This window comes from Nomascus leucogenys, chromosome 10 (genome assembly GCF_006542625.1).
Source record: "Nomascus leucogenys isolate Asia chromosome 10, Asia_NLE_v1, whole genome shotgun sequence".
NCBI lineage: Eukaryota > Metazoa > Chordata > Mammalia > Primates > Hylobatidae > Nomascus > Nomascus leucogenys.
The window spans coordinates 9,583,215-9,606,907 of NC_044390.1; the positions used below are offsets into that span (position 1 = coordinate 9,583,215).

The 23,693-nt window shown below is 38.8% G+C and overlaps 2 protein-coding genes across 2 annotated transcripts in view; one reads left to right on the forward strand and one right to left on the reverse strand.

Annotated features, from left to right (window-relative positions):
- The window catches only part of CCDC38 (coiled-coil domain containing 38), a 71,567-nt gene extending 57,995 nt beyond the window's left edge, over positions 1 to 13,572 (forward strand). Inside the window, exons 12-16 of the mRNA XM_003259685.3 lie at positions 835 to 986; positions 2,277 to 2,412; positions 8,184 to 8,389; positions 11,053 to 11,146; positions 13,431 to 13,572. Of these exons, the coding sequence (XP_003259733.2) occupies positions 835 to 986; positions 2,277 to 2,412; positions 8,184 to 8,389; positions 11,053 to 11,146; positions 13,431 to 13,544 (702 nt within the window). The 3' untranslated portion in view covers positions 13,545 to 13,572. The remainder of the gene's footprint in view (positions 1 to 834; positions 987 to 2,276; positions 2,413 to 8,183; positions 8,390 to 11,052; positions 11,147 to 13,430) is intronic.
- A 1,018-nt stretch (positions 13,573 to 14,590) lies between these two features.
- Positions 14,591 to 21,857, reverse strand: SNRPF (small nuclear ribonucleoprotein polypeptide F). The gene is made up of 4 exons (XM_003259501.4): positions 21,713 to 21,857; positions 19,496 to 19,621; positions 15,328 to 15,392; positions 14,591 to 14,728 (listed from the first exon to the last, which is right to left on the reverse strand). Exons 1-4 carry the CDS (start codon positions 21,713 to 21,715, stop codon positions 14,662 to 14,664), a joined length of 261 nt encoding a protein of 86 aa, XP_003259549.2. The 5' UTR covers positions 21,716 to 21,857; the 3' UTR covers positions 14,591 to 14,661.
- Between the last annotated feature and the right edge of the window lie 1,836 nt (positions 21,858 to 23,693).

A 23,693-nucleotide genomic window follows, 5' to 3' on the forward strand; every position in this document is an offset into this window, starting at 1 on the left:
CAGGCTGAAGTGCAGTGGCATGATCTCGGTTCACTGAAACCTCCGCCTCCTGAGTTCAAGCAATTATCTGCCTCAGCCTCCTGAGTAGCTGGGATTACAGGCACCCGCCACCATGACTGGCTATTTTTTGTATTTCTAGTACAGACGGGGTTTCACCATCTTGCTCAGGCTGGTCTTGAACTCCTGACCTCATGATCCACCCACCTCGGCCTCCCAAAGTGCTGGGATTACAGGCGTGAGCCACCGCACCCAGCTGATTTCTTTCCTTTTGAAGCCTGAATAATATTCCATTGTATGTGTATACTACATTGACTTAATCCATTTATCCATTGATGGACATTCAGGTTGCTTCCATGTCTTGGCTATTGTGAATAATGAGGAACATGGGTGTGCAAATGCCCGAGTCATTTTTTGAAACAATGTTTAAGGTAACACATACTTCATCTTAAAAATTTAGGAAATATAAAATAATTAAAATGTGGGGAGAAAATGACTTTCACTCAGCTTCCTGTCATCTTTCTTCTATTCCTTCTCCCTTTCCCTTTCTCCTGCACTTGCCTCCTCTTCTGCTCTGTCTCCTTTTCCTCACTCTCTTCTTCCTTTTTTCTTCCCCATCCCTTTTTTAATACCCTCATCTCCCCACACTTCAAATGTGCTCTTTCTGAGAGCCAGCTCTCACTTGGAAATAGGCGAGTTTCCCATACAGGTTCCTACCTGCGTCTCCCTCATCCTTAGAACCATCTTCCTTTACCCCACTGTATTTTCTAGATAAGTCACATGTGCATAGGTAGCATATTTTTAAGTAAATTATATTCTTCATTATTGATTAATTAGGAGCCAGCACTTTATTTCAAGGAACCAGAGGAGTTACTTCAAGTCCTCAGAGAGCTGGAAGAGCAGAATCTTACTTTGTTTCAATATTCCCAAGATGTAGATGAAAATCTTGAAGAGGTAAACAAAAGAGAAAAAGTTATACAGGATAAAACGTAAGTCATTATAAACAAGTAGATTTATTCCATTAAGCAATTTCTAACCGGAGCCTGGGTCCAACTCACTCACATGTGGCTCTTCCTCGTGGTCTCTGTGAACGTAGGCTGGGGTTTTTAATAGTTTACGTTGTGGAGTGCAAAACGTAGATGTCATATTTACACAGAATAGACTGGCTTTAATTTTGTCCCTACTTCCTTTCACTTGTCAACATATTTTCCTAGCTAGTAATAATAAAAGATACTTTGAAAAATGACTAAAAAGAATTAAAATGGTACCTACTGCCTTTTGTCCAGTATAGTTTTTGCCCTATCACTTGGCTAGCTGTCATTTACTTTACCAAATCATGCTGTGGATGATAATGCTAACAAATGCATTTTCATTGGCCGTGACTCTCAGAAAAGTAATTTTTGTGATTAAATATTATATAATTTTATAAAGTTCCTGTCAATATCTCAGGGCGAATATAGAAAGGATTTCTGTCAGGAGAAAGCAGCTGGATTTGATCCCTCACAAAATTCCTTCCTCATCTAAAAATATATAGTATTACAAACTTGAAAAAGCGTTGAATTACAGAGAATAAATCTTTGTATCTACTCATTGCAAAAATGTGTAGAACCTTTTCTCACAACAGTTTTCTGGGCCAGAAGATGGCAATCTTTTTAAACAATAGGTCAAACTACATTTAACTTCAAAACAAATTAATTTGTTCAGAAGAATCTAAAAATCATTATCTCACAGCTACCCCATACCATTTCTGAGACTTTTTAATCCTTGTATCTTTTCCAATCTTCACAGTGTCTGATGGCCCTCCACTCACCTCCACAATAAGATTTACTGGGACAGGGTGGGTGCAGGTAGGCAGGAAAGGGGGATATATAGAATCTATCTCTAGAGGATCTTATCAGAATCTTTAGGTGAGGGAATTAGGAGTCTATATTTTCCCTCTTGGCTCCCCAGATATTCTGATTATCAGCCACGTTTGAGAACACTGGGTTCCTGATGCCTCAGCTCTGCTGCTATTTGGGGGAACTTGAATGGAACCACCAAAGTAGGGGAGGGGAAGAAAATGCCTTCTGATGGAAGTTAAAAATAGCATTTGTGCATGTATTTTTTCTCATTTTAACTTGAAAAGTTACATGTACTTTGGTAATGTCTTCAAATACAGACTTGTATTTGGCTCACTACCTGGATTTTGACACATGATCTAGAGTGTTAAAGCTCCTGACTGATGGTTATTTCACTAACCACAAATTTCAGATGAGGGTCTCTTTCTTCTTTTGCAATAGAAATAGCAACATAGAATTTCTTTTGGAGCAAGAAGAAATGCTTAAAGCTAACTGTGTGAGAGAAGAAGAAAAAGCAGCAGAATTGCAATTAAGGTCCAGGCTCTTTAGCTTTGGAGAATTTAATTCAGATGCTCAGGTAATCACTCTTTGCCTATGGTGATTTCATTTTGGCTCACGATTATAATTTTTATTCCCTGCGTCCTAAGTATGTGAATAGGAGAGTTAAAGCAAATCACAAGTCCTAGGTTGATGACAGAAGTGGAAAGCGAGCTTGGAATTTATTTTGCCAGTATGTAATAGCCAATTTACATAGGCAGAAAGCATTCAAATTGGCATTGGGGTTCTCTTAAAACGTTGCTCTATTGCAACGCATGATATTGACCATAGTTCTCCCTCGAAATACATTTCTTCAGAGCCTAGACATATGTAGTAGTTCACTGTGTGTTATCATTTTGGTGGTAACTCAAGGAGTAATAAAACAGAGGAAGCCATGAATCAACACAATTAACAGTGACTCAACACTGACTAGAAAATTTCCCCGACACTGAGCCTGTACTAGATTTTTGCCTCTTCAGGCCTGTGTAGACTCATTATCAAAACAGCTGTGATATGTGCTAGTACACTTACTTATTGAGAAGTTCATCTCTCAGCTAGATGCAAATCCCCTCGAGTGCAGGGGTTGACTTACTATTCTTCATTCAGTTGAGGGTCCCTTTAAAGTTGGTGCTCAACAAATGTTTGTTGAATGAATGATGAGGTTAGCTTTTAGACCCACAACCAGCTCCATCTAACATTGATTACCTTGTAAAAACCTCAAATGAAATAAAAATTCAAAGCTAATATATGAGGCTAACATTGTTTCCGGACCAAACTAAGGGTTGGGCTGCTATTTCTTGTGGCCCAATAACGAGATGCAGATGAACTGGGGAGGAAGACAGTTTTTATTTCTGTAACTGGTTATAGGGAGAAGGCCTGGAAATTATTGCCAGACCAACTCAAAATTACAAAGTTTTCCAGAGCTTCTATACCTTCTAAGCTATATGTCTATGTGTAAGTGTGCACTCATCTAAAGACATGAGTGATTAACTTCTTTTGATCTATAACTAAGGTCTGAGTCCTGAAGACCTTCCTCTGGAGCCTCAGTCTAAGTTTACTTAATCTAAATGGGTCCAGATGTTGGGGTGATTACCCTTGTCTTGTCTCCTGCTAAATCAGGGAGGTTTGGGTAGTTCCTTCAGATCCCCAATAAACTTGTCTGTGGAGGCCTGGAGAGTTTCTTCATCCCCAGTAAAACTTGTTTAATCTTAAATGGGTCCTGTTAAGAATTCCTTCATTATTTTGTCATTCTTTAAGACCCTGGAAAGGTCTAGGCAAAACTCTTGGTGGGTTTTTGTTACATTCCAGCCTTTGTATAAGGGCATTGGCTTTTAATATTTAACTTAACCACTCAATCAGTACTGAAAACAGTTGTTAAGGAGGCCTGCGTTAGTGAGACCTGGGCTGCCACAACATCACATTTATGGATATGAACTTGATTTTCAAACAGAAGTAGAACTGGGAGAACTGCATCAGAAGAAGACTGTCCTCCCCTACCCACAGGTGAACAGGGTTACAAAAAGCACAAGCTGGTTATGGCTCCTCCACACACACACACATTTCCTAGGGAGTTATAGTGCCCTGAGTTAGTAAGGGATGGGGTTGTGCATTGCCGGGGCCAAGAGGTGTGATGATAGCCACCTTTCAATTCAGTGCTGTTTTTTCCTAACCATTTTTTTAAAACTGTGGTACAATATACATAACCAAATTTACCTCTTAGCTATTTTAAGCACGTGATTCAATGGCATTAAGTACATTCTCAATGTTGTGGAACCATCACCACTATTTCCACAACTTTTTCATCATCTTTTCAACATAAAAATGTAACATCTTAACCATTTTTAAATGTACAGGTCAGTAGTGTTAAGTACATTCACGTTGTTTTGCAATCTCCAGAACTCTTCATCTTGCAAAGCTGAAATTCTATACCCATTAAACAATAACTCTCCATTCCTCCCTCTCCTAGCCCTTGTCAACCACCATTTTACTTTCTGTCTCTCGGAATTTGACTATTCTAGGTACATCACAAAAGAAGAATCATACAATATTGGTCCTTTTGTGTCTGGCTTATTTCATTTAGCGTAATGTTTTCAAAGTTTATCCATGTTGCAGCATGTATCAGGACTGCATTATTTTTACAGCCAGATAATATTCCATTGTACGTTTATACTATATATTGTTTATCCATTCATCTGTTGATGGACACTTGAGTGGTTTCCACACTTCAACTGTTTTAAATAATTCTGAAACCAATTGACATGCAAAATGTCTGATAAATATCTGTGATATCTCCCCTCCTCCCTGCCCCATCCCAACCAAGCCCTTTTCATCCAAGTTTGGGGCAACTATTAAAAAATAAAAGTGGCATTTTTGATACTCTTTTAACATTGAGGCAACCAGATACCTAAAGAAAGAAAGTAGAATTGACGTAAAATTCCTTTTTAAATAGCTATCCATGAAATTGTGATCACAAGTGTAAATTTGGTATTCATGTATTGCACTCTGGGGAAATGGGAATAATAATCCATAGTGTCTTCTAGAGATGTGAAATGTGGGGTGGGAAGGGGAGGTGAAGCAGGAAAATTGGAAGGGAAGCGTATTCTTAGGATTTTTTCCTTCTCTACCTCCATTTTTTCAGCTCTCAGAATATACAAAATATAACCCTTTGAGTAAATTTAGCTGCAGCTCATTTTTTAAGTTTCTTTTCCAACATTATTGAGGTATAATTGACATATTTGATTGTGATATTCATAAATTATGTTACTCTGGAGCTATCAGTATGAAATGAATTTTATTCTTTTAAAACTTCCACACTCTTAATGATACTCAATCCCCTAAAAATTTTGCCCTTGATCCAATATTTTACTTTTAAAATAAAATTTTAAGTTCAAGTATAATGTAATGTTGAGAAGTGCACAAATCACAAGTGTACCTCTCAAGAAATTTCCTCAAACACACCCATGTGCTACCCCCCAGATCAGGGAATACACTATTATCATCCCCTGCAAACCTCCCTCACACCTCCTTCCAGTCTTTACCAGCCCTCTTTCCCACTGTCCTGACGTCTCATGCCATCAATCAGCTTTCCTGTTTTTGAACTCTATTGGAATGGAATCACGTAACATGTCTGGCTTCTTTCTCTCAACACTGTGTTTGTGAGATTCATCCATGTTGTTTAGTGTAGCAGTTGTTATTTCTTCATTGAACATGAAATGGAACATAAACTGCTCCATTGTTCAATTTGAGGAATGTGTTTATCTCTGGTTTTATTGTTTTCTTTGCACAAGGAGCTGATCAGTTGCAATTGAGAGAACTGTGTACGGTCAATACACAGCAGAATGTCACATGGATTAGAATGACAGAACCCTTGAGTTTGAAAAGACTTTCAATGACATCTAGATATCCACCCCCCCCCCCCCCCCACCTTTCCCCTCTCCAGTTTTGATACAATGATTCCTCCTAAAACACTGCTCTGGTCATATCACTTCCCATTCACTGTTGAAAGGCACTTGAAGTTCTCTATGAGTCTTCCATAATTCCTGTCCCATTCACCTGGGCAGACTCCCTTGGCAGCTCCTCCTCCAAGGTACTGTGGGCTGGGCCTGCCATCTGGGGGCAGTTCCAGGGATGGGGCTGAAACTTCCCTTCCGTCATCAATTGGCCTGTGCCTTGTGCTCCCTTTTGACTTTTTGCTTTGTCAGGCCAGGCTCTCAATCCCTTTTTTGTTCATATGTGAATTACCTTCATTCATCTCATTCTCCTCTCCTATCTCTTGTTCTTACCTTGTTATATTAAGAAAATATCTCTTCTCGCCATTTTCTCTCCTCTTAGAAGAGGGAATTTAAGAAAAAAAGGGGGAGGGGGTGGTGGTGTAAAAAAGACATCGTAAAAAGCCACTGTCCTGCTCATCCATCTCTAAAGCCATCTAAGTGTTCAAGAGGTCTCCTTTAGAAATTTCCATCAACTAGCAACCACTTTCATCTTGAAGTTGTTTTTCCTCAAAACCAGTGGTGAATATATTTTTAAAGTATTTTTCTCTGCTTTATTTAGTGACTCACATTACAGCAATGTTGTTTTCATATGCAATTTACAATATTTCAATCCGATGGGTTACTTTTATTTTCTTTTGTATTTTTCTGTGTTTCCAAGGTTTAGAAAAAGAACGTACTATTACATAAATAGGAAACACAGTAGGTGTTATTTTAGAGAGAGGGGAAAAGGGAAATTTTTGGCCAATATAGGACTTTTGCTGTTTTCTTTTATATTATTATGTATCTCCAAGTTTTCTAAAAGGATCATGTCATTCATGTAAATAGGAAATATAATAAGTGTTACCCTATGAATGTAAAAAGGAGCTTTATGCTAAACAGTACCATCAGAAAGCTTTTTAAGCTAGGAGGTGGAAAAGCTGTTGGAAGTACATTCTTGGTATCAGCTTGGCTTGTAATTGTGTTGGTGGCTCTGTAAGGTGTTTGTGGTTCCAGGAGGGGCTTCCCATGGCTCCAGGAGCCATATCTGTCTTGAGTGTTATTTGTCGCTGGCTTTATGGTGATTCTCATCTTCTTGAGTGGGAGCAGGAAATGGGGCAGAATGCTACCTGAAGAGTGATTCACATTGCCCGGCAGTTTGTTGAGCTCCTCTTAATTGCAAACACCAGGTTCACAATGGAGACAGAGGATGACAATTTTCTTACGGTCCCGAGACAAGTTACCTACCACCTCAAGAATCTCCACCAACAGTTAAAATGGCACAGTGTCGAGGTACAGGGATCAGCAAGGTTTGGCCTAAGCTTTTGTTCAGACTAGAACATTGCAATGGCTTCCCAGTGAAAACAGTGAAAATGATACTTCTAAAAAGGCTTTGGTAGGCCAGCCTGGGTACGTGTTTGCTTGCAACTTTTTTTCTGAGAATGCATTCAGTCATTTATTCAGCAAACATTTATTCAGTACATAGTTATGTGCAAAGCACTGTTTTAGTTGTAAGTTTAAGCATAAGATGTAGCTCCTGTTCTCCTGGTCTATAAGGATAAGGCAGAGAACTATCATATAGGATGATTATAGTTTCGCAATTATAACAGAGTAGTACGTGCAAAAAAGGAGGGGGGCTGGGTTACATATTTTGCCAAAAGGAAATGCATGCGAGTGGCAAAAAAACGATTTAAAATGTTTGTTGCCTCTCTTTGAATTCTTAGGGAGTCAGATATACAAAAACATTCAAGCAAAAAATATTCTGCCCATTATAATACTTTTTATATCTTGAGTTCAATATATTTTAAGAAAATAATCCAAGGTGTTCTATAGTAATGCTCTGACTATAAATTGATATAGGTGAAATATCACTGCTGCATTTTCTCAATGATCTGTTTTATTAAAACTTCTCCTTTAAAAAAGTAAACATTAGGCCAGGCACAGTGGCTCATGCCTGTAATCCCAGCACTTTGGGAGGCCAAGGCAGCCCGATCATCTGAGGTCAGGAGTTTGAGACCAGCCTGGCCAACATGGTGAAGCCCCATCTCCACTAAAAATAAAAAATGAGCTGGGCGTGGTGGCACACGCCTGTAATCCCAGCTACTTGGGTGGCTGAGGCACAAGAATCGCTTGAACCTGGGAGGCAGAGGTTGCAGTGAGATGAGATTGCACCACTGCACTCCAGCCTGGGTGACAGAGTGAGACTCTGTCTCAAAAAAATAATAAAAATAAAAATGTAAACATTTAATAGCATATACATGGGATTTTACTGTAATATAGTAAAATGGTATATTTATTGAATGTGCAATGTGATGTTAATGTTTTCTGCTCTTCTCAATCTCAGGAAATACTGATAGACTCACTTAGTAAAAAGATTACTCAAGTATACAAAGTCTGCATTGGAGATGCTGAGGATGACAGCCTCAACCCAATTCAAAAGCTGGTAAAAGTAGAGTCTCGCCTGGTAGAACTGTGTGACCTCATCGAATCCATTCCCAAAGAAAATGTGGAGGCAATTGAGAGGATGAAACAGAAAGAACGACGGCAAAAGTACAGTCAATAAGGATAAGAATGACTTAATGAGTAGCTGGTTTTGCTCAGATTCCACAAAAACATTAGCAAGTCTCTTGTGTAATGTCATATTATAGGGACACAGTGAGGAGGAATGAAATCCAGCCCTGCTCTCCTCATATAGCTATTATTTAGCATGGGAGATCATTCATCAAATATTCTTAGGAAATAAATGTGTCATTACCAATGGTAATGAGCACTGCGAAGGAAGGAACTGGGTGAAGAGTTCACCAGGGGCAACTGACCTAGTTTGCGATGGACAAACTAGCCTGGAAAAGCAAATCTTTGGTAATTATATGCAATGTATGAATAAGTAATTACATGAAAATTTTTGAATAGCTATCATGGGGAAGGAGAATTGCACTGGTGGTGAAGGACACAAGACGTAGAATTAGGAGCCTGTCATGGGAAAACTGCAAGCAGACTCAATCTACCTGTAGTTCTCCCATGAAGGGCTCCTAATTCCTAATGAAGGAATTGTTTGAAAGTCTGAGCTACACACACAGTGAGGGTTTTCCGCAGTGTTTAACTGCCAACACTTACACAACATTCACTCATTTATTCCTCAAGACAACCTCATGAGGATTATCATCCCTGGAGCCCCACACCATTCCCCACATGCTTGCATAGCTTGGTGCCCTTCAAAGGAGATCTGTGCATTGAGGGTGGTATGGCCTGACCGGGGCCTTTCAGAATGCATTCATTTACAAATTTCCATACCAAGTTAAATAAGAACTTTTAGGTACAAACAGTTGTCCCTTGGTATCTGTAGGGGATTGGTTCCAGGACCTCCCAAGGATACCAAAATCTGCAGATGCTCATGTCTCATATGACATGGCATATTTGCATATAACCTACATACATCCTCCTGTATACTTTAAATCATTTCTCAACTACTTATACCTAATGCAGTGTAAACGCTAGAGTTGTCATACTGTATTTCTTAAAATTTGTATTACTTTTATTGTTGGGGCTTTTCTCCAAATATTTTCAATCTGCAGTTGGTTGAATGCCCAGATGAGGAACTGTGAATATGGAGGGCCTACTGCCCTAGTTTGAGGCAATGATTACTGTAAATATGACCCCTAGCCTACTGTGGCATGTAGGGAATGCTTACAAATGGGATAATATTCATGTAATAGCAAAAAACATGTTGAGAGGCAGACTAGTACTCTGGCTATCAGCTTGGGGATTAGACCATGCTGAGTGAGTTCAGTTCAACTGTTTATGACTTCGTGACCTTAGGCAACATAAGCACTCTAGTCGGTTTCTTTATCCGTAAAATGGGAGTAATACTGACACTTACAGGTTGTTGTGAGGATTAAATTAGATGATCCAAGTAAATTACAAGAGCATGCTTGGCACATTGTAAGCACTCAAATATTAGCCACTAGTATTAGATATTTTGTTATTGCCTACTACTTTACAGATGTATGGTGGATATGCTTACCCATAGTAAAAATGATGTCCAGACTATATTACGGTGATCTTGATGGGATCTTATTGAACATAAAGCAAGCTTTAAAAAAAATTATAAATGAAAAGTTACTCCTTCCCTAAGATGACCTCATTATGACTACACTAACAGCACTTGCATCTTTTTTACAGTAGCAAATATATTTGCATCAAAGTGTAATTACAACTCATTTTTAGCAGTGATACATGAATGTAATTCCAATTACTGACATTCTTCTTAAAAAGAATTATAGCTGATTTTCCCCATGGTCTGGGGCACCTAACATGGCACCTAATTTTGCAATAAAAATGCTAAGTACATGTTATTTCCATTCCCTAGTATATAACCTTACACTTAGAATATCATTAAATAGGTCCATAAAATAGCTATCATGTATTTAGTGCCTATTGCTCACCACCTTGTACTTGATAAGCTGCACAGATTACTTAATTTTTCCCTCAAAACAACCCTAAAGAGAGTATGACAAATAGCATTTCTTGCTCACAATTTGAGGATATTATTCAAAAAGATTAACTGGAAGGTACACTTTTGTGGCAGCTCATTAAGCTATGCATTCGTGTACTTTTCTGTATGTATGTGACACTTCAATTAAAAGTTTTAAAAAGAGGGACAAGTAGCTAAAAGTTCATTCAAGTAGCTATTATACAAACTATCTGTAAAGTGCTGAAATGTTTAGGAGGCCAAGGCGGGCAGATCACGAGGTCAGGAGTTCGAGACCGGCCTGGGCAACATGGTGAAACCCTGTCTCTACTAAAAATACAAAAATTAGCCGGGTGTGGTGGCATGCACCTGTAATCCCAGCTACTTGGGAGGCTGAGGCAGGAGAATTGCTTGAACCCAGGAGGTAGAAGTTGCAGTGAGCCAAGATCATGCCACTGCACTCCTGAGACTCTGTCTCTGGAAAAAAAAAAAAAAAATAGACCAAGATATGGGTATATTTTATATTTTCCAAAATGATGAAATTTCTTCCCATTTCAAAATAGTATTTGTTGTCGAGATTTACCTGAATATTCAAAAGCCATTCTTATGAGTAAAGATGAAGTGTCATTTTCATTTAACTTTAAAGGAGGTCTTCTATTCATATGGTTCATTATCCAATAGTAATGTACTTTTCTTACTTAATGTGATTTACAGTTACAAGAATGTTTCTCCCTTCTTGTGACAGGTTTCGTGATGAGAAAATGAAAGAAAAACAAAGACACCAAGAGGAAAGGCTAAAAGCTGCTCTGGAAAAAGCAGTAGCACAACCAAAGAAAAAGGTTTGTTTTGCTATTAATAGATCCAGCCATATCAATATGTGAGTGCCTCTGTGGTACAAAAACAAAATACTTTATTTGTCTAACTTATCCAGGTTGAACTTCAGAAAGATAATCTTTCTTGCTTACAGCTTCAATTGGTCTCTCTGGTTCCTTGTTACTTTTAGAATAATTCAAATTAGTGGCTCTCCAGTTAGATACACTTTTCAGTAAAAGAAGCCTCTTCTCTCCTCTTTTTAGCCCTAGGTTCATTAAAATCAGATAATTTTTTTTCTTTTTAGTTTTTTGGAATAGATTATAAAAACATATGGTTCAAAGTTCAAAAGATACGAGAGTATTCAGTATAAAGTCAGTCTTCCTCAGTTCCCCTTCCTGGAGTCAACCACTGTTAACAGGTTCATTTGCATCCTTCTGGAAATATACATACACAAATATGTATTTATGTACATATTCTTTTCCTTACTAATGATAGCTAGGAACTTGGCTTCTTTCACTCAGTAATGTTTTGGAGATGTGAACCCAGAGAATCACAAGTAACTGTGGGGACTGTGTACAATCCCCACATTGTAAAGACAATGAGATTGACAGTTGGAGTTAAAATGATTTGCCCAGAGCCACTTTGACTTAGTAGCACAATCAGGACCAGAAGCCAAAGTTCTTCATTTTGCAAGACTACCTGTCCAATCAGAAGTTTGGGATTAGGTAGTCAGGTACATGTGGTCCATCAATTCTACACAGGGTAAGGAGTTTGTATCTATATGCCACTCTTTCCCTCCTCTGGGATAGCGTCTGAAATATATTCCAGAAAGACAATTTCATGGTTATCTGCAAAGCTACTGCGGATGCTGATTCTTACCACAGTGATAGCTAACACATAACGAATGCTTACTGTGTGCCTTACAACTAACCACAAGAGGTAAGAACTTGAAAACAATTCTGAAGTATGGGAATTGTTAATATGTGTCAGGCCAAAAAAATGATTACTTCAAAATATTTTATTGAAATAAATACTTCATCTTAAAAAGGGTATTTATCTAGTTCAATTCTTTCCATGAAGACTTTCCTCACCTGTCCTCTCCTCCCAAGAATTAACCATTCATCACCCTTCCACATGGACTACTTAGTAAACCCACCAAATTGAAATTATTATTTTTCAATATATTCAACTTTCCTTCTAGACCATGAGTTTGTATCCCTAATACCTGGCACATCATGGATACTTGATGTGTAGTGGGTTAACAGACTAAAAATGAGTATAAAAACTAAAACGGGAAAAAATTGGGGGAAAAAATGGTTATCTGATAAATCAACAACACACAAAGACCTCTGGTAGAAGCTGACCCAGTTAGGACACTTCATCATTGCTAATTTTCTCAGACAGTATTAATAACAAATGTTACCAAAGATCTCTGACAGTTAGAAATTCCAATATTACAGAAGGAATTCAGACATTCTAGTCCCCCAAGGACATTTTTGTTGTTACAGTGATGGGGTAAAGTGCTATTGTTATTTAGGTTCTCTGGGGCTGGCAATGCAGGGGACAATCTCACATAAGAATTGTCCTACAATGTCAATAGTGCCTTTTGAACACAGCGGCAATGTCCCATCAAATCTCATAGAATTATGGTAGTTTCCCCACTTACACATTTAATTTATACAAATTCAGCTATAAAAGCAAAACAAAATAAAAAGCGGAGGAGGGAATCCCAAAAGTAAAGAGAAAAATAAGTAGTAATATACTTGAGTATATATGACCCAGAGAGAATGAATAGGTATGAACTAGGGGTTTCCCAAAGCCTCTTCTGTTGGGAACACCTCCAGAAGCCAACCAGTGTTCAAGATGGTACGTGGTTTTCTGGACTTTTTATTTAACAAGATTTCTAAATGCTAGTCAGGTGCTCAACAGGAGAAAGCCATCTCTTCCAACCATGGAGGAAAAACTGGCACTTACTGAGAAATAAAATGGTGGCCTTCAACATGGTGCTTTTCTAGGCTGACCACATTTGAACCGTATACTATTTGATGACTTTACCTAAGTTTTCCCACTTTCCAATAAAACCTAACTGCTGTGCCTTCTGCATACTTATCAGTGTCCAGTTTGCTACTCAACTTTGCCTAGCATGTTAGACATCCGTTAGGTTATAAGTCCCTTTTAACTGTGATTAGTTAATATTACAAACCATATTATTCCTTGTAAAAATCAAGTTAATATTGGTATTTCACAAATTTCAATAGAAAATGGCTATGCTCAAAAAATATTAAGTATTTTGTTTTTCTTTTGTTTCAGTTGGGAAGACGACTTGTCTTTCATTCAAAACCTCCATCTGGTAACAAACAGCAGCTACCTTTAGTCAATGAAACAAAAACAAAATCACAAGAGGAAGAATATTTTTTTACTTGAATAAAAGCAGTAAGACATTTTATTACCAGAATGTCTTAGGTGTATTTTGTAAAGTTTGGCTTTCACTAATGGCAATATTCTGCCCCATGTACCAGGCCTAATCAATTTGAGGAAGACAGGCCCTTGTTCTAAGGGCTACAGGCTTAGGAATGAGTTATTTTTTTTGTTGTTGAAGTCGTTAAGTATTCATATCGTAAGTATTATTCCATATAGCTAAACATTTTTATCTGTACTTTGAGTTGTTCCACTTGGGGATACACAAAGATAATTTACTGATAAAACTATGGTAAATGAACACTGAAGTGTAATAATGGCCATTCTCTTACAACATGAGGATGATATATTTTCTCAACCCATCTGTAGGGAAGTTCATAGCATACTGTTATTACTATGGAATATACAATTTAACAATGTACAACCCTAAAATACCTGAAGGGTTTTGAGGGGCTTAAAACTCAATCTCGAGGTTACAGTCTCAGAACATAATGGTGAGACTGGTTTTTATTTGACATTACATTTTGTTCAGAGAACTTTCTTCTCTTCAGTGAACAAACCGTATGCTTTCAGCCTGAATGTCAGTTCCCAATTTCTGTTGTGTCCTGTCTGTACAATCATTTTAATTTTTAGAAGATGTTTCAATTTTAGCTACAATATGTGCAATTAGCTTATACTGACACAGAATTAACATGTAATTTACTGACTACTAAGTAAAATAAGACAGTATATTATTAATACCAAGAAAATGTTTAATTTTATACATGTTAAAAGTGGCTCAAAAATAACTTTAAAAGAAAAAGTTGCATTTAAAAGGTCTCAGCTAATAAATAATTTTACAAGAAAAGGTCTGAAATTCACCTTCATAAAAATATCTAAAGCATATAAATAATTATCCTTTATGAAAAAAAAAGAATCTTGGGCTCACAAAAGAAAAGCAACTTAAATGAAATTCAGTGGCTTTTAAAGCATTAGTTCTGTGAGTAATCTTTCCCAATTGGTTCAACATTTCAGCTTTGCTTGTAAATATCTGAATACAAACAGTTCACAAGTCAAGTTGAAAAACAAACAAATCTTTATTGTCTAGAAATATATATAAAAAAAAAACCCCCCACAAAAGATGCTATTCTCTCATTTCCCCATCTTCTTCCTCTTCTTCCACACCTCTGATATAAAGGACATTATTACACCTGTAAATAGAAAAAGTCGATTTTGTTGTTCCAACCAGAAACCATGTATGATCTGAATTACTGTATTTTTATTATGAAAATACTGAATGCTATATTTACAATATTCTTGTCTCTAAAAAAATTTTTAAATATATTCGTTTTAAAAAAAAGTTTCACATAGATTTGTTGAAAAGCACATGGCACTTATTTTCCACCATGTGGTTGTTATAAAATGACATCTTTATGATTTTCCAAAGGAAATAATTACCAGAATTTGGAGCTTTGAAGCTAGTACAGAAAATCAACATAACAAAACAGCCAGACCCAACTAAAATTCAAAACTAAGTTCCTGCAATGAAGGCCACTGCAAAAGATTATAGCTAAGAGCTAGAAAATTTAACATCAACACTAGAAAAATCTTTTGGCCAGTTCCAAAACATTTGAAAACTTACCTTTGACAAGTTTAACAATTTCAAAGACTTCTGAAGGCTAACTGTAAAGTATTATAATAGTGATTTTTTTAAAAAAAGTAATTCCAAAATTGAGGCACTAATATATTTAGAACAGGTATTCCTAATGCTCACCAGTAACTCCTTACGTATACTACTGCTGTTTGTTACCTTATTAAAACTTCACCCAGATGTCCAGACAAAGCTCCATCTATGTATTCTTCTGTATTTGCAAGCTTTCAATAAAAAGAAATATATTAGTATAATCATACGGGAGGAAAATATTACAATACAGCTAATATTGGTGAGAGAACTCATTAACTGAGAACTTTCTATACCAACAACTCAAATTTATCTATAATTAATAGAAGATGAGCTTTCTATTACTATTGTAGTACTTTTGGTTTCATATAAACCTTCAATAAAATTAATATTCACGGATGTAGAACAAATATATAATAAAGCTTGTTTCAACATAAGTTTCTGAATCTCCCAGGTTATGTAATATTTCTTTCTATTAGATATCAAAACAGTGTGTGGAAGAAGGCAGTCTCTAATTTATGAATAAATTGTGATTAAAAAGTTTTCTGAAAATTCATTCTAAAGAACCAGACGTTAAGTTTTCTCAGAGTAAAACATTATAAATCATATTGAGGTGTCCAGATGGGTATATGAAAGCTATGGCTAACATGCCAAATACTTTTATATTAGTCAACAACCAAAGCAAATAATTGACTAAGAATTTTCTTCTTTTCCTGTCTTTTAAGAAACAGGGTCTCCCTCTATTGCCCAGGCTGGAATGCAGTGGCACAATCATAGCTGACCAAAACCTTGAACTCCTGGGCTCCTCCTGCCTCAACCTCCTGAGTAGCTAGGACTAAAAGCATGTGCCACAAAGCCTGGCTACTTCAAAACAATTTTTTTTGTAGAGATGAGATCTTGCTATATTGCCCAAGCTGGTCTTGAATTTCTGCCTTCAAGTGATCCTCCCACCTTGGCCTCCCAAAGTGCTGGGATTACAGGCATGAGCTACCACATCTGGGCCTGAATAAAAATTTTTTTTAAATTATGTACTAATAAACAGGGAAAAACAAGTTCTTAAGAGAAAGTTAAATAGTTAACAGTGACCTTTACAGTTATTTTGGTGAACTATAGCAAAGTAGTGTGTTTCCCTTACGGTATTATTATGAATCAAATGTCTGAGCTCTTCTTACTTTACAGTTATTTTGGTGAATTATTTCTAATTTTATATCAAAATGTTTAGCTTTCCTTCTACATATAGGTAACAAGCTTTACTTATAATTAAAAGAAAAATCACAATCAATGCCACCTGGGACTCAGAGACGGCACTAAGGAGTGATAGGAGAGAGGGAGGTTTCCTTCACAACTAGGCATGTGGAAAAGGAAAAGAAAAATAGGGCTTAACAATAAGGATTAAAATAGGATGTTTCATAAGGCATGAAAAACATGTTAATGAACACTACTACTGGATGTTACTCCCTCCCTTATAGAAAACAAAAACTAATCTCCATTATCCAGATGATACAGTTTTGTCTGAAATATACCAGGTTGTTGAGATAATTAGTTTGTATATAACAGCTGTAAGAAATAATGTATTAAGAGCAATTAATTTTTTGTAAAAAGCAATTACAACCTTTAACTGGTTTCTAAATGACACAATAATGCTCCAAATACTTTCTATCATGTATTAAATTCAGTCTTCACCATCACTTAACAGGCTCTCTATGGACGCCATTTTAACCTAACTTTCTGTCATTCTTCCCTTAACTCAATCTGCTCTGGCCTTTTTGCTGTGCCTTGAACACACCAAGCATGCTTCTGCCACAGGGCCTTTGTACTTGCTGTTCCCTCAAACTGGGATGCTTTTCCCCAGATACTCACCTGAGTTGTACACTAATTCTGGTATCTTCCAGGTTTCGCCTCCTCAGAGAGGCTATCCTATATAATACTGCACATACTGTCTATTCCCTTTTTCTTCATGGATGGCATCTATCATGCCTATTATCACATTATATTACCACCTCCCACCACTAAAACATAAACTGTTGAGGGCAGGGACTTTGTTTTGTTCAATGCTATATTCACAGTGCCAGGCACATAATGGAACTCAATAAATATTTGCTGAGTGAACAAATTCAAACACTGGTATCAATATGGTTGACTACTCAAAGTGGTTGGTTACTCAGACATTTTGGAACTCTAGCAGGGTCACTAGCAAGCTATATTAATTCTAAAACAAAATTCACCCTTTGGAAGTGTACAATTCAGTGGTTTTCAGTATATTCAAAAACCTGTGCAACTATCACCACTAATTCCAGAATATTTTCATCACAATTCATATACTTCCCAGATTTTTCTATGGTCTTGGTAAATGATTCCTGTTTAAGGAATTTTCCAAACTCAAACTATGCTTTGGGGACCTTAACGTCATGTGCTCAGGTGGTAATTGCCTAAGTTAAGGAAAATCATAGCTCTCTGCCTACTTAAGTACTCCTTTTAGTACTCTGCTTACAAGTATGGAATCCTTGGATTCATGATTGGATTGACCACCTGTCTTGATAGCCTTTAAAAACCTGCCTGGAAACTACTACCATTAAAAAACAACAAAAAACCCCAAACTAATTTTTTAAATGTGCAAAAGACATCAACAGGCATTTCTCCAAAGATAAACAAATGGCCAATAAACACATGAAAAGGTGCTCCACATCATTAGCGAAATGCAAATCAAAACCACAATAAGATACCAACCACTTCACACCCATTAGAATAACTATTTTATAAACATCCACAGAAAATAATCAGTGTTAGTGAGGATGTGGAGAAACTGGAACCCTTGTGCATTGCTGGTGGGTGTGTAAAACCACATAGCTGCTGTGGAAAATACTGTGACAGTTACTCAAAAGAAAAAAAAATTTCTCTGCCATCCAGCCTAGAGTGCAGTGGTGCGATCACAGCTCACTGCAGCTTCAACCTCCCCAGGCTCAGGTGATCCTCCCACCTCAGCTTCCTGAGTAGCTGGGAACACAGGTGCCCACACCACCATGCCTAGCTAATTTTTGTATTTTTTTTGTAGAGATGCAGTTTCACTATGTTGCCCAGGCTGGTCTCAAACTCCTGGGCTCAAGCAATCTGCTGCCTCAGCCTCCTAAAGTGCTGGGATTACAGGCATGAGCCACCATGCTTGGCCTCCTTAAAAAATTAGACATAGAATTACCAGTAATCCAGTAATTCCACTTCTAGGTATATACCCCAAAGAGCTGAAAGCAGGGACTGGAACAGACATTTGTATACCCACGTTCACAGCAGCATTATTTACTACAGTCCAAAGAGGGAAGCAACCCAGTGTCCACCAAGAGGCAAATGGATTAGAATGGGTATATCCATACAATGGAATATTATTCAGTCATAAAAAGGAAATTCTGACCATGCTACAACATGGATGAACCGTGAATAATACACTGTGCTAAGTCAAACAAGCCAGACACAAAAGGATAATATACGATTCCACTTATATGAGGTATTATGCATGGTCAAATTCATAGACATGTAGAATAGTGGTTACCAGGGGTTAGTTAGGTGGAGGAAGGAATGGAAAATTATTGTTTAATGTTTAATTGTAAAATAATTGTTTAATGTAAAATTATTGTTTAATGGGCAAAAAATTTCACTTTTGGATGATAAAAAAGTTCCAGAAATGGATAATGGTGATGGCTGCAGAACAATGTGAAGGTACTTAATGCCACTGAATTATACACTTAAAAATGGTTAGAGTGGCAAAACTGTAATGTATATTTTACCACAATAAAAAAAAATTAATTACAAAAAAAACCACCAAAACACATGGCCGAATCATTTACAGAAATTCGTTTGACAGACATACAGTCAGGTCAATTCCTTCGGCAGATCTGTCTTTCCCCTGAAGGAATGAATTTCCTCAATAGCTTTGGTGTTGTGCCTTTAGCATCCATTAAAAGACTCAAGAATTTCACTTGAAAACTTTCTTTCAGGGCTAAATGTGAGAAATGTTTTGTTTTCTCCAGCAAATTAGTGTGTTTCCCTTATGGTATTATTATGAATCGAATGTCTGAGCTCTTCTTTAACTACTAGGAATAAAATCTGTAGCTGAATTCTGGTTTAAGTCCATGTCTTATACCCTAGTATATCACAGTATCTTCCCTGGCTTTGACTTTATTTTTGAATTTGGCTGTATATTTGTCAGTTTAATTGTATGTATTCTTATTAGTCAGACTAAATCTTTGAGAAATAAGGTGAAGCAAAACAAATGCAATGTTATGACCTTTACAGCTCTTTAGCTTACCTGCATGTTCATGTAGCCATCTACAGATACCAGATAGCCCTTGTACTCCATTCCCCACTTAAGTTTCACCATCACTGGCTTTCCTGTTAGTCCATTGAGGAAAGGTTTGGGATTGAGGGGTAAACTCTGCACAAAGAACAAAAAAGGATCCAATTAATTATTTTTCCTCCCACCACCAACTCTCTTCTACCGAATCACCAATATTTTGTGGTATGCAAATGAAGAAAACTTTTGACTCCTTATTATTTTAGTACATAATTTTCACTTTTATTTGTTGAAGAGTACCAGGGAAATTTAAATATCCAGTTAGCCAGTTTCACCTTTAACCCATCAAAACAAAACACTATTCACTTAAGATACACTGACTACCGACATCACTGACTGTTCTGAGCTCTAAAGAAACAAAGATAAAGACACTAAAAAAAAAAAAAAAAAAAAAAAAATGCGGGCCAGGCAGGGTGGCTCGTATCTGTAATTCCAGTAATCTGGAAGGCCAAGGCAGGGGGATCACTTGAGGTCAGGAGTTCAAGACCAGCCCAGGCAACACAGTGAGACCCCCATCTCTAGCAAAAATAGTCGGGTGTGGTGGTGCACACCTGTAGTCCCAGCTACTAGGGAGGATAAGGTGGGGGGACTGCTTGAACCCAGGAGCTCGAGGCTGCAGTGAGCTATGATCAGGCCACTGCACTCCAGCCTGGGCAACAGAGCAAGACCTTGTCTCTTATAAATAAATAAATAAATGATCCCTGTCCAGAAGTTGGAGATGGGGAGGGGAACTCTTCACATACAAATAATTATATTGCATACTGCAATGTAGTAAAAGGAGATATACTAGGCACAAGGGTACCAAAGCAATCCAGGGAAAAAAAGGAAAGGTTGCCTGAAATAAGTAATACCTCAGTTTTAAAGGATGAGAGTTTATTTCCAGAGCGGGAAAAAACGCTGTTCCAGGCAAGGCTAGCTACTTATGTAAAAGGAGGGAAGTGTGATGCAACAAGGTGATTTTGGGGACATACAATTCAGCATTGTCAGTCAAAGCCCCAAATATAAGACTACAGAAGGAAGCAGAGGGCACATCACGCTTGACAGTATTTAACTGTGGAAGCTAGGGCTAGGTCCTATCTGACTTTGTCACTAGCACTGCCTCTTACTTACAGCAATTACTTAACGTTTATTTATTCAGCAAACCATTAACATCTCCAGTGATTTCGGTTTTTGCCCTCTTCTGCTCACTCACCAGTCAAAGAAAGAAAAGAACTAAGAAACTTGGCTACTAATCCCCTCTAACATAAGCATATTCGGAGTGATCTTGATATGGCGATTACTCCAATAACCTAATGAGTCTCAAGTTTTCATTCTCCAATTTGTTATCCACCACAGCAACTATGATTTTTTAAAGTGCACATCAGATTGTCATATTTCTGCTTAAAATGATTCAATGGCTTCCAACCGAATCATGTTCAGTTGATTTGGAGTACAACCAAAACCTCCCAATACAGCCTAAGAGGTCCTGCCCAACGCCTGCTCCTCCGATACCAACACTTAACCACTATTCTCGCAAGTGGCTGTACCTTTCTGTCAATTTCTCCAACTGACCAAGCTTTCTTTCCGGCCGCAGGTCTTATGCTCCTATTCCCTGTGCTCGGTAGACGACTCCTCCTGCTCTTTAAAGGGTCGTATTTCATGACACTTAGGCTTCAAGTTAAATTCCACCTCCTAGGGAGGCCATTTCTGACTAAGCCTCTAATGTCTAACGCGCACCCTCACAGCCTCCTGTCTGCATTGTTCTTAGCACTTATTATTTGCAATTGCATACTTGTTATTTTTTGACTAATGTCTGTCTTCCCCACCCAATTGAGTTAATCTAGAGCATGGCCGTATCATTACTTTCATGGAATGAAAGTGAATTTTGGAGTGTGGTTAAGTGGGAAGTGCAAATTCTCTTTGACTTTTACCCCGACCCTATAGCCCCAACTAAGAATACCCCAGGCCCGGATTCAAACAAAGAGGAGAAGGCACAGGCACCCCTAGGAAAAGAAAAGCATCGGGAGGAGCACGCGCCTCAGAAACCCTAAAAGGAGAGTGAAAGGAGCTGGTGAGAGGGTGCGCGGCGCCTCACGCGGATGAATGGGAAACGCGCGAAGCAACCATCAGGCCCCGCGAGGCTGGTCTCCCTTCTTTTCTCCCCGCTTCTCCCGCTGTTCTCTTTCTCCTTACCATCGTAACCACGGCCGAATGTTGCAGGTTACTCTCTGCCGACCAGGCCGCCGCCCGTCCCTCGTGACTACAGCAGGTACCGCAGGTCCCGAGCCGCTGAGTTTCAAGAGAAATGGCCGCCAAACAGGAGTATGACCTTTCACCTCCCACCACGGCCCTTCCTGCCTCTGCGATTGGACGCAAAGAGATGCGTGCTGATTGGAGGAGATGGCTGGACCAGTATCTCCTAGCAACCGGCAGCGGCTGGGGTTTGCGCCTTCAATGCGGCGCGCGGATCTTGGGAAACCGGCTCTGAGAATCGCTGTGAGGCAGCCAAGGACTGGAGGCAGGCCGGTGTTTGTCAATGTGCTGTCCTTCCTAGAGGGGCGGTCTGGGAGAGGCTGTGTAACGGATGTGACTTCTCCCCAACTTGGCTAATGGGGATTTACTTTGTCTTTTTACACCCGTGAGAATGTTCGGGGTTCCGGAGTTCCTTCCTCACTCTTCCAACAGGTTGCATGATTTAGGGGCGCCTCTGCCGCAGGCCCTTTCTACCTGAGTGTTCTCTCTTCTGCAACACCCGTTTCAACCCCATTTAAAGGAACTGGGGGCTAGCCAGACTAGACTAGGGGCGGCGAAACGCACTGACGGGAGTCGGATACAGAATTTCTTGCAAACGAGGTCAAGTTGCGTCTGGGTTACGGTGTCAAGCCCCACCCCCGCCCCACGACCCCGCCGGCCCTACCTTTCTTTTGCATCGCCGGCAGAGACCGGCATGGCCTTCTTACGTGCATTTGAAATTACCTAAGGGCGTAAGCAATATTTCTTCTATCACGGATTAAAACTTTCGATGTAACGGTGTTATCTGAATCTCACTAGTTTTTGTCGTAATCCTAGTGAGTTCGGCTCACTCTGATCTGAAATGCTAAATGCGGTTCTTGGAGAACACGCCCTTTGGGAAGTAACGCTTTTTTGCGGCCCTGAAGAGATAGATTTGGAGTTGAGGATGAAATGTTGGGTGTTGAGGCATTGTGGAGCAGTGGGCAAGACTTTGGAGAGGGCCTACATTCGGAACCTGCGTCTGTCAGGCGCGGCCGGCATTGGGCAGTGTCTTAACCCCGAGGGCCATTGTTTCCTCGGCAGGAACGCGGCTTTAAAAACGGAACCATCCTCAGCGTGGTTGCGAGAATTTAACGTAAAACGGGGCTTGGCTTTGTAAAAGCTTAGTGTTTCACGTAAATGTTGAACACTGACAAGACAATGATTGTCAGTGTAGTTTTTACCAAACAGTTATTAGATTTATTCACCCTAAATTTCAGTGGATTTCTCCCTTAGTTTGTCTATTGTTTTATGAACTTTAAGTCTTTGTACAGACTTTGAGTTCCTATTATGTGTCAGGCTTTTTCAACAATTGTGGAAATCTTCCCTTACTGTCTGATTCGGGGTGATAGCCCCGTTTAAGAGATGAGGAAGCAGGCCCAGCAGGTAACTGTAACCAGTTGAGGGTAGCTGTCCGAGTTCTTGGCGTTTTCAACAAAGAATTGGACAAAACGCACAAACAAAGCAAGGCAGCGAAAGCAGAGATTTATTTTAAATGAAAGTAGCACTCCACAGAGTGGGTACCCCCTGGTGCAAGCGGCTCAAGAGCATTGGGTACAGAATTTTCTGGGGTTTAAATACCCTCTAGAGGTTGACCATTGGCCCACAACCAGTCTGATTGGTTGCAGGAGGGGACCAATCAGAATGAAGAGCATGCCCACGACCAGTCTGATTGGCTGTGGGAGGGGACCAATAAGAGGTACTTTCATTTTTCAACTGCCACGCAGAAAATGGAGGGGTTGAAATGGGAGTAGCCTCTGATACCCAGTCAGCATGGATGGGCCCTAGGTTCCCTGCCTCTAGCCCCTATTCTTCTGCCTCATAGCTTGCTCAGGACCACATACCTGGGTTTCAAAACTGCTTTTTCTACTTCATGAAGCTACCTTTCAAAGACTCAATATGT

What these genes read in the sequence shown, in the direction of transcription:
- SNRPF (XM_003259501.4), bottom strand. An exon ending in ATGGCTACATGAACATGCAG is followed by an intron (nt 15,393 to 19,495) that starts GTAAGCTAAAGA and finishes TTTTATTGAAAG; the next exon opens with CTTGCAAATACAGAAGAATA. An exon ending in CTGGGTGAAGTTTTAATAAG is followed by an intron (nt 14,729 to 15,327) that starts GTAACAAACAGC and finishes TTCTATTTACAG; the next exon opens with GTGTAATAATGTCCTTTATA.